The sequence below is a fragment of the Ammospiza nelsoni genome, chromosome 3 (assembly GCF_027579445.1).
Source record: "Ammospiza nelsoni isolate bAmmNel1 chromosome 3, bAmmNel1.pri, whole genome shotgun sequence".
Taxonomy (NCBI): domain Eukaryota; kingdom Metazoa; phylum Chordata; class Aves; order Passeriformes; family Passerellidae; genus Ammospiza; species Ammospiza nelsoni.
In genome coordinates, this window is record NC_080635.1 from 45,612,801 (window position 1) to 45,624,068 (window position 11,268).

An 11,268-nucleotide genomic window follows, 5' to 3' on the forward strand; every position below is an offset into this window, starting at 1 on the left:
AGAACAATCTGAACATGAGTTAGTTCTGATATCTCTGTGCTCACATGAACCCACCTTTAAAACCAAGTTCACAGTTCAAATACTGAAAACTTACAATGCAGCACCAGTCTGTCTAGTCAGTCCTTCAAATCATTTCAGGGTACAGCAAAATGCCACTTCCTTTTCACTTATGTGCTGTTTGTCCAGCTCTACTCAAATTGGTTGCCATACATGCACTTTCATTTGATATGGAATGGATGCTGACAGTCAGTTTACTGAACCTTCTTTAGAATACACCTAACTATTTAAAAAGAACACCAGAATTATCAAACCTCTGCTTGCTGAAGAAACATACAAGCATAGGGAAATGTAGCTACACAGAACTAGGAATGGATTCTATGGAAAAATCTTAATGTGATTCTAGTACAGCATAATTATTTTTTGTATTTTCTAAGAAAGCAGAATATAACATCACAAAAGCAGAGATAGTTTTCCTGGGGTGGAAGGAAGTAGCATACCAAATGGCTTTCCCAATGCACTGGAGCAAATAATTGAGCAGTTAGAGCTATTAAAAGCAGACAAAGTACCAGGCCTGGATAAATTACATGCCTGTACTTGAGAGACTTCTCTAAGGGAAACCAAGGTCTTTGCACAAAGATTTGACAGTGACCTAAAGATAAGGAGGCAAAGTGATGGAATCCAAGTCTATTTTACACTGGATGGGCATTTCTAGCATCCCTGTACCTTTGTAGCTCATAGGTGAGTTCTCTGTCCCGCTCGCAGCAAGGCTGGCTCTGTGGCTGAGGAAATATCACAGTCAGCTCTTGGTGCCTCTGGCTGCTTGAAGGGAGAAGCTAAATCCTACACCAACCAGCCCTACTGTCATGGAACAGGCTTTGCAGATGCAGTAAGACACTGAAATACCAAAACATAACACAGAGCAAGGCCTTAGGAAAGGCTGTATGACCTGGAAGAAGGTGGTTGTGTCACACAGCTGCTAGCACACTGGAGATGGGCTACAACAATAATGTGTAACACAAAATTGCTGCCCAGCTCTTAGATTCTTACCTGTCCCTGGCTGTCTCTTTCCTCAGGCTATTATGGGTCATGGCTTCAGGCTGTGTCCCTCTGTCCTGGCTCCTGTTGCAGGAAGCCTGAATGGCCAGGTCAGAAGCAGAAGGAGACAGATGTTTTATCTCTCATACATCCTCATCTGTTTCTGCAGCCTCAACAATGTGGGCCTGGTCTGCAAGCTTAGCTGTAGACCCTGCCTTCCCCCATGACAGATATAATCCAATGGCTTAAAAAGAGAGGTCTGGAAGGATCACATAAGGAAAGCACCATTTTACAAATGCCCTCTTTAGTATACTCCATCCCTCAGAATCAAACAAGAAACTGGTCTAGGTGGACTTTTGCACTGACAGAGTGTAACAATTATTTTCTCAGTAGCATAATGCAAGTTAAAGAAAGGAAGAAGATAAGATCTAGACTCAACCATCAAGCCAGGCTTTTTGCAGGGAACAGATAGTAGAAGCACTGATAAAAGAGAAGTTTATAAGGATTAAATTACACTGTTTAATGGACAGATGGAACTCAATCTACACAGGCTAAAAGGAGGCTTTGAACAAACGTGTTGGAGAAATACAGGCTTGTTTTTCATTTTTCTATCTTTCCTGTGTCCTTGCACATTCGAATATTTAGTGTTGGCGAATGAAGGCAATTCAGGGTGCTTCAGAGTTACTTCAGTATACATAAAATAATGAAGACTTTCTATTTGTTCATCTTTAGATAGAAAAGGCAGTAATGGATTGTTTTATGGCTTTGATTTCCTTAAATAGAAATGAAGATAAAACTGGATTATCTGAACATAGGCACTAGCATGAAAAATACTGTCTTCTTCATGTCAGATGGAATTATGTATATATGTAAAAATTTTGTGGCACTTAGCAGCATTTCTGAATGTCTGATACAGTTTAAAAATACACTTGAAGGATTGGATTGCTGTTCACCCTGATGAATAGCCAGAAAGGATCCCAAAAATTAATACTGTCACTGACAAGGAGGCTTTAAATATCTAAGTACAACAGAATAATTTATGCATGGTATAGCTCTGACTTGTGTGGCATTTTTCACATTTAAGACATTTCTTAATGTCTGACAGCATGTGCTGAGGATGTCAGCAAAGTACTAATATGCAATTCCTTTCCCCATTTTAAAGTATGTATTTTGGTATACATAAATCTAAAAACTCTTTTTAGGGTGCTTCTAGAAACAACTTTCTTTACTTGTGAATCTGAGAAAGGAACCCCTGTCTTCCTCCCTGAGAAGAATATATTTAAAAAAATTCTCACAGTGCATGTGAGAATTACAAGGGCAGGAAGAGTCATGCTTCTTTCAGTGCGTCCCCAGCAGAGATGTGCTGGCACAGAGAGCTTTACAAGTCATCCTTGAAAAGGCAAGTGGCAAACAGGGTCTCTCCCCTGGCTCATGGGGGTGAGAGCCCTCTTGGCTCTTGTGTTCCCAGCAGCCATGTACACACGCTGGTGCCCCAGGGGTTATTCCTGAGGGTGCTGATGCTTACCCTTGCTTACCACTGCTGCCCCACTCCTTGCTAGAAATTGTGCCTAAAGGCACAGTGTAGTTGTAATTATAAATATAAATCTTTAGCATTGCTGCTATATTTCCTTCCTTAATGTGACTGCATGGAGGAAAAAAAAAAGAGAAAGTGGGACACAATGTCTGAATCAGAGAAGCGGCTTAGAAGTGTTCAAAATGGTGCATAGCTGAATAATGGTATGCAGCCAAATCAGGATACCACACAGATAGGTTGTCAGTCACTGGTTTTGACATCTCTTTATGCAGGGATTCCTTTTTCAGATTCAGTATATTTAGTAAATTCTAAATAAGATTGCAAAGTACATGATGAAATATCTGCAGCTGCTCTGCCTGTACTATTTCAATGGCTGCTGATACATTCTACTACTGATTTTTCTGCAAACTCCAGATTTCAAGTAGGAGCTCTGCATGCAGAAAAATAGCATCATGCCACCCTATATTTTGCTAACAGAAAAACAACAGCTCTCTATTAAAGGAATCATATGTTTAGGCTTATGCAGGTCGATTAGCATTCAGGAAAATTAGGGATATATTTAAGAATGGATTAGTTTGACTCAGAAGTTCACTTTTTTATTTATAAGGTCACATATAAATCGCAAGGAGAAGGGAAAAGATTTCTGGGGACTAATAATGAAACATGAAGGAGATTTTAGTGTTTTTCTTTGTATTGGAAGGAAAATATAAGCAAGGAAAAGTTATTTATATTTGTTAAAAGATTAATTTCAGCTCCTAATGTTGGTCTGCAAACAATAAAAGTAAATGTCAAGAACCATTTCCAATTGAGAAAGCCTTCACATGGGCTTGATCTATGCTTTAATTGCAAAATGCCATTGAATTCCACGAAACTCTGATATACTTCAAAGAGGCTTTTTTTAGGCAACATATGATGAAGATTTGAAAATTTCACTACAAGAATGTGAAAACCTGCTATAGCACTTGGCACTACTACTTGGACCCTCACTGGGGAGTCCCACTTAACCATATGACTGTTCTGAGCTGCAGCACAGCCACTGCACTTCTCTCCTAAAGAAAATGGTATCTTGGAGCATGTGCCAGCCCCTCACTGCCATCTGCCCTTCACTGCCTCAGCTCCTGCTGCTGTGTGTGCCTGGTTGGGCAGCTCCTGCACACACTGCCCACCCACCCCCATGGATGGGGTGGTAGCTGGTGATCCTCCCCCAACACCGGCTAGAGGAGTTGGAGGGGCAGGATTTGGCTCTTAGCTCCCATTTTTGTATCATTTTGTTTGCAGTCACAGAGAAGTATCTTCAGCTTTAGAAATGAAGTAAAATGAGTAACTTCATTCCTGGTGGGACCTGCCATAGCCTGTCTCCAGGACAGCTTTTGAAAGTTTCAAACCAGCCTAGATTAACATTTTGAGAATGATAAAATAAGCCATTTCTGAATGCTTTATAGCATCTTCATAGCTTTATAGGAATCATCACATAAAATGGAAATATTAAAGGCTAGAAACAACTGTGATTATGGCTCTTAACTAAATGCTGCTCCAGATTTGTAACTTTGCTTTCTTCCTCTTCATTGACTTCCCACTGTTATTTTTCATCTTTCTTTTATGGGGCTGGTGGATGTTGATGTAGAGGCAGTCAATAACAGCATGATATTTTAAAAATGCATAGTGTTATTAACTTACTAAAGCACCACTTCATCCTATTAGTATATTAAATAAGCCCAGTGCATTTGTTAAACTCGTACAATTTTACCTATGCATAGCTATATAGAAATGTTAAAAATTAATTATTCATCTAGCAGATAGAAAACCTTGGATCTTCTCCAAACTGTCTGTAAAATCAATAAGGGTAATATTTTTCATCTTGGAATATCTCCTTAATTGTATTTATGTTAACTCACTCTAAAGTATCCCTCTGATAGGAAACATTTTGTATGAACAGGAAGAAAAAGACAAGCCAGTCTGTTTTTAAGAAGTTAGTGTGACTTCCTTCACCTGCAAAATAGAAAAATATATTGGTTCAAAACCATGTTCCAGTTTGATGTGTTTTTTTTACTAGAAACCATTTAACCTGGAATTCAATGGTGCTTTTTAAGTCAGTTTTCAAAGCAAAACCTGACTATATATATTGTTAAAGAAGACAGATAACTGAAAATAAGTTGTCAGTTATAAATTTATTTTGTACTTGTCTCCTTTGAGACATGCATATTATATTAAGTAGTATTACCAGATCAAGAACAAAGTAACAGTAATTGAGTGGGGAAAACATGTTTTGCCTGGGTTCAGTGATATTTTTATTGCATCTCACATGCACTGAATCACAGAATTACTGGGTTGGAAGAGACCTTCAAGATCATCAAGTCCAACCCATTCCCTGACATCTCAACTAAACCATGGCACTGAGTGCCACATCCAATCTTTTTTTAAACACATCCAGGGATGGTGACTCCACCACCTCCCTGGGCAGACCCTTCCAGTACTTCCAGTGCACTGCATGACAACAGAAAAGGAAGGAAGCAAATGGAAGTTCATAGAATGAAATCTGCCTTGACAGCAAAGATATTTCAAAAAAAAAGATGGAAGGAAGCAGAGTTTTAACTCTGTAGTTGAAGTGAGGACCCTCTTCTACTAAGAAAAAGTCTAAAGTATGAAACTGCAAAAAACTGCACACTTTTTAGGTAATTCATTGCATATGTTGACATTACATTTCCATGAAATTCTGGAAGAATGTATTTATTAATTTGTGAATGGAAGGTTCTTTACTAACCAACTAACCTGATCTGTGACTTTTCTTTCCTTTCCCCTTCCCAAATGCATGGCCTGTGATGGGATGCTAGGACGAATCTGACAATCTACAGTCTGATGAATTTAAAGCCTGCCTCATCAGTCTAGGACAGGTTGGAAATGACTTGCAGGTAGAGGAAACTAAAATAATTCTATTTTCAGATGTAACAATAGCCAAAAAGATCGCATGTTTAAACTCCAGTCTATTGGTCATAATGCTTTGAAAAGATCCTGCCTCTGGGAACACAACTGGTTTAGACGGATTGTCAGCATCACTTTGAGCTGTATTTTTTTTCAAAGATTTTTAAGTTTGTTTGTTTTACTTGGTTTGAGATATTTTCTTTGGACACTACTAGATGATTAGGAAAGCTCTTATGCTTCTTGCATTCAGACTTTTGTCACTTTTCCTTTCCTCAGACTCAATACAAGTTCTCCTATGCTCTCTCCTAATATAGGATGACATAATTCTCTCCAAGGCTCTGCAACCTGTCACAGCACAGAGGAAAGATTTATTTACCTTCTTACTTTCATGCCATTTTGTGTTTACTCAGCCTCAAATCTAGAATGTTGCAGATATGTTATTGACTGGAAAATGAGCAACCTCATTTCATACAAGGTCTTCAACTGATCTCCTAAGTCTTGCAGGTCCCATCCTTTAAGTCAGTATGCACATCTCTGCTGTATTCAGGGTCTTGACAGCCTGCAGTCAGAAGGAAAATCCCTGTACTTATTTCCCATATATCACCAGATTGCTCTCATGATGTATTTACTTTGACCTTGGAAGGAAGTATTTTGTTGTTTTTCACTGTACTTTTGGCTGATAGAAATTCCACGCAGAACATTTCAAAGATATTTCATATCAGGGAAGCAGTTTTGAGCATCTACTGAGTTTGACTAATTTAGTAACAAATTTTTCTCCTCGCTCTTCTTTTTGTCTTCTCTGGTTGTGTTCTCTGTATTCTTGTCCCATTCATCTCCTCTTCTCCCTTATCTCTCCCCTGACCTTTCCTGATGTTACTCCTTTTGTGGTGAAAATGTCTCTTTCCTGTGTGTAATATGTTAGTTACTTCTTCCTCTTTTTTTAAAACTGATGATGGTTCTGGTGACCTGACCGGGCAACATCAATGAATACTGTTCATGCACTGGATCCAATATGCCAATGGTCCAAACACATCATCTCTCTGGAAATTACCTTGGATTCTTCAAACCCTCCCTTCTATATTCCTTACCTTGTTTTGATCAATAGAGGAAGAATGGATTGATGGACCATGATGATTTCAGAGCTTGCTTAATTTCAATGGGTTATGATTTGGTACGAGCTTTAAGAAAAAATGTCAGCTGATTCTGCTTGCAGCTAAAATGTTAACCACAGCAATACTAAAGCTTATCTAAATAGAGAGGATACTAATGTCATCCACACTAGAGATAATACTTTCTTTGCTTTTTCTTTATTTTCAAATGGTTAAAAGGGAAGTTAAAAGTAAAACAAGAAACTCGAAAACCATATTCTGTGGTGCACTGCGTTGCTCTTTGAATTAATGAAACTTTAAAAACTGAAATTAACAGTTATTAAACTGATGTTTTTGTAAATTTCTCCTTTTCTACCTGCATGATGAAGAATGAGTTTGATACTGTTTAATTTTTGTAAACTTGCCTTGGGAGTTACATTTTCCTTGCTTCAATTATTTGTTCTAAAAATTTCCTCTGAAATTCACCTTTTTTTATGGAAAAGAAAGAGATTATCCTTAGTTAAGCTGTCCTGTATTTAGCATGAAATTTTCAGAATTGTTTCCCTTCTTAGTTCTGTGGGCCTGTGACTACCCTGCTTGTTGGGCTATTGTTTCACTTCCCTGCATGGTACCTAAATTACAATGGCTTTAGGATGAGATGGAAAATGAAGTGTTAAGTTAGAACAAGCTAAACTAGTATTTTGGGAGGGTGGGAGGGAGAGAATATGGTGACATTTAATTGAAAGGTACATATTATGTATTCAGGACAAAGGATACACTTTCCAAAAGCACAGTCCTTTTTACAGAGGCGGGGTGGGCATTTAAGGTGCAGATTTCATTGGCTCTGATGTTGATGTTCCCGAGTCAGGAAGATGCTTTACAAGCTCTCAGTGGTTCCCACTGGTTCATGAGAGGCTCAGGCTGCTGGAGATCAGTATTATGGTGACCATTTTCTTTGTTTTGGATTTTGTGAAAGGGTGAAGCTGAGTTTGCCCGGATCATGTCTCTGGTTGACCCCAATGGGCAAGGAACTGTCACTTTCCAGTCCTTCATTGACTTCATGACCAGGGAAACAGCAGACACCGACACGGCTGAGCAAGTGATAGCTTCCTTCAGAATCCTGGCTTCAGATAAGGTCAGTCACCATGCTGCTGCTGCAAGGATTCAATTGCTCTCCTGTTTAGCCCTTCTTGTTACGAGCCTTTTAGTAACAGTGAAGCTTTGTTTGCAGTTTGTCAGACTTAAGAGAAAGCATGTGCATTTTCTTCTTGTTTGGAACCAAGGCTCTTACCTGAAATGGGCACAGAATACAAGGCTTGGTCTGTGTATTGGTCATATCATAGACAGCCAACAGAAAATTAGGCATCTTAGACAAGACTTAGATGGTTGACCTGTATAATGGATATATTGTACATCAGGTTACTTCAGCACCACAGCTTTGATTAGTGGGGAACTCGTTCTGCCTTTCATGCTGTTGTCTTAATGTTTCAATGCAGTTTGACCCTCTGAAACACGGCCTAGATCAGGTGCACAAGGCTACACCTGATTGTGAGCCATGTTGTGACTGGACAGGTCACTCAACAGGATGATGCAATGTGGTGTATCCATATCCTAGAAGGAGCAACAGGAGGAAGCCTCCTGTAGTTACTGGGTTTGTAGAGAAAGCTCCTGAATTTGGCATTCTTTCATCCCCACTGCCAGATGCACTTGTGACTGAGTGGTGTTTGAAGATGCAAGGGAGTATAATGGCAGCACAAGAGCTTCTGGGGGAATCAGGGCCATAAACAGTGCTGCCACAAAAGCAATACTGTGCTGTGGAGGGAGATCATAGCAGTACAGGTCTATTTGCCCAAGCTCACTCTATTGATTTTCTCATTCCCATTGCTTGTATTGATTTTGTGATCTCAGTTAATGTGGACCACATTTTAAATTCCAGACGTGTTCTCAGTAGCAATTCATGTGGAAGATGGTCTCAGGAAAAAGTGGTTTAATTAGATTGCTATTTTAAGCAATGTCAAGTCTGTTAACAGAGGGTATCCTTCATGTCATAAAGGCATGCCATTAAGAAAAATAATGCATCTTTCTTAACACATATATTAGAACTTTGAAACTAACAGGAACTACCTGCATCTGTCCTGTCAATGCAGAAGGGGCAGTAGTGCACTGCAGAGATACTGACTATCTAGGAGTAAGCTGTTTCTGTAGCAGTCTGCCCATGGTTGCACAGTGCTTGCTAGCTAATATACACAGTCACATATCCTGACACTGCATTTTGACCTAATCAGTTTGTTGGTGGAATTGCCCCCTTCAACTCATAATTTGTGATGGAAGTTACAGAGGAAAACATTTGGTCTCAGGAAAATAGGCAAGATGCCCAAATTTATTAGTTACAGAAAATAAATATATTATGTGATTTTGAAGAACCAATACTGAATTTGTCAATCCTTTTCCCCCTCCCAGCCTTATATCCTGGCAGATGAGTTGCGTCGAGAGCTGCCTCCTGAGCAGGCTCAGTACTGCATCAAGAGAATGCCTCCGTACACCGGCCCGGGCTCTGTTCCTGGGGCTCTGGATTACACCTCCTTTTCATCAGCACTGTATGGAGAGAGCGACCTCTGAGTCAGTAATTGGCTGTATTCATGGTAAACACTAAAAATACCCACCTTATTGCCCAGATTGCTTCTCAAAAGCTTTGACAAGCTGATTTAAAAACAAATTTTACAAATACAGTAGGTACCGTCAGTGTAAAGCGCTAGTAACTGAAGTAACCAGTGTATATTAAAGTGTGCAGCACGCTAGATACCTGCCTTGTTGGTTTTAGGTTGTCTGTCCTATGCAATGCTACAAAACCGATTAAAAATTGAAAGATATTAATTTTGGAAATATACATTCAGAAAACAGAATGTGAAACCTGAAAATGTTGAAACTTGCAAAATATTTCTCCATTTTCAAAATATTTCAATGCCATATGCGCTTCTTTCATGATGTTCAGAAAACCATGTTAGAAGTAATGCTTTTTTTCTTTCATAGAGCAATATTACTTTCCTCTCATGATTTCTGATTTTGTATGCTTCTATTGGTGGAATTTAATAAAATACTAAAATGCAGATTTTCAGGGAAGAAATATAACAACCACATACACTACTTAATTACAAAAGGAATCCAGACTGCTATGCTTTTGTCTCAAAGAGTTGTAATATAAGGGGGAAGCTGATTAAAGTGCAGTTTTAGAGTTCTGTAAGCAGTTCTTTTCTTTCAGGCCTTTGACTTTTACAGCTGAGGGAATACAACTTTTATAATCAGAAAAGCTAATTTCATGTGAACTGTTTTGTTATGAAACCCTCATTCTTGTCTTGTTGGACAGTCTTTGTTTCTCAGTATAAGAGTGCATCATTGTATGTATTAGTGGGCAACATTCATCTCTATCCTGCATAAGCAAACTCCCATTTGAGCAAATGTAGTATGGTTGTCTTGCAGCTTTAACTGTTCAGTGCTCAGAATTCAGTTTGTCTTGAGTTCTGCTGCGTCGCAGGCAGTTCTGTCTGTACCCTGCTCCTGTGCGCTAGACGTTTACTGGTTTTTTCCATCTTGAGAAATGACAGAGAATAAAAGCAGTAACTTTTTTACTTGAATCCTACCGACACTGAGGAAATGCAATGTAATCAAACAAAACCATTTACGAATGGTGAAGCAAGCTGTGCAGCCCAGTGCTATTAAAGCAATGATGTGCCTATTAAATAAAGTCTGCTTTTCAAAACCTTATGAGACTCTGTCGTTGGCAATTAACCTAGTGGCTCCCTCTATGAACTGGAAACATCTCTGAACATCAAAGGAGTTTTCAGATGCAAAAAGTTCAAAGTCTGTCACACATTTCAATACATTGTGTCTGCGTGAACAACAGTCTCTGTGTGCTGGAGGTATAGGTCTGTTTTCATGAAGAGAGATGGAGCTCAGAATGAGTTGGAGAGTTTCCATGTAGGTCACCTGAGCACAGATGTCTCTAACTTGTTAGAACTCCAAGCTTAGATTGAATTCAGTGGGACATAGGCATTAACTTTGAGGACATTGGTGTTAACTTTTCTGTATGTCACTTTTTCCTCATGTGCAAAAAAAGCAGATGTTAAGTATGCAATGGTGCTTTTGCTGGCCATTGTTTGGAAATCTATGGATGGCAAACATTAAAATTCTGTGTGTGATTTCAGTCCTAAAACAGGCACCCTGCAGGTTAAGGTGGGTGGAGTGGGAGCATTTTAAAACAATCCCAGAGGAGACAGACAATGACCAAATACCTCTTCCTTCTCCCTTGTGTACAAAGGCCAGCAGAGGACTTGCTAGGGCTAGGATCTGCATGTGGAGCCTTGCACACAGCCAGAAGCTGCTACTGCCACTGCTGACAATGACATGGTGCAGTACCATCTCCTCCCGTGATCACAGTGCCTGTACAAGCTAAGTCAGGAAGCTCTGCCTTAAAGCAAAGCCATCTCCAGCTAAATGACTGCTGGTCAAACTGAATCCTATTAAAAAATTAATCTATGTATCTCTCATTGTCACGGTTTAATGCAACTGGAAGAATAAAACACTGCACTTCTGAATGTGGCACAAAAGCAAAATGTCAGTGCTACAGGCAGGATTATGCAAAAAAAAATGGCACAAAGATAGTTTATATCTGACACCTCTCTCAGGTTCATGTTC

At 39.3% G+C, this 11,268-nt stretch overlaps 1 protein-coding gene across 1 annotated transcript in view; it reads left to right on the top strand.

The window, feature by feature from the left end:
* ACTN2 (actinin alpha 2) overlaps positions 1-10,338 on the top strand; it is a 67,612-nt gene extending 57,274 nt beyond the window's left edge. The window contains exons 19-21 of the mRNA XM_059468917.1: positions 6,594-6,659; positions 7,553-7,711; positions 9,037-10,338. Of these exons, the coding sequence (XP_059324900.1) occupies positions 6,594-6,659; positions 7,553-7,711; positions 9,037-9,195 (384 nt within the window). The 3' untranslated portion in view covers positions 9,196-10,338. The remainder of the gene's footprint in view (positions 1-6,593; positions 6,660-7,552; positions 7,712-9,036) is intronic.
* Positions 10,339-11,268: the final 930 nt, after the last annotated feature.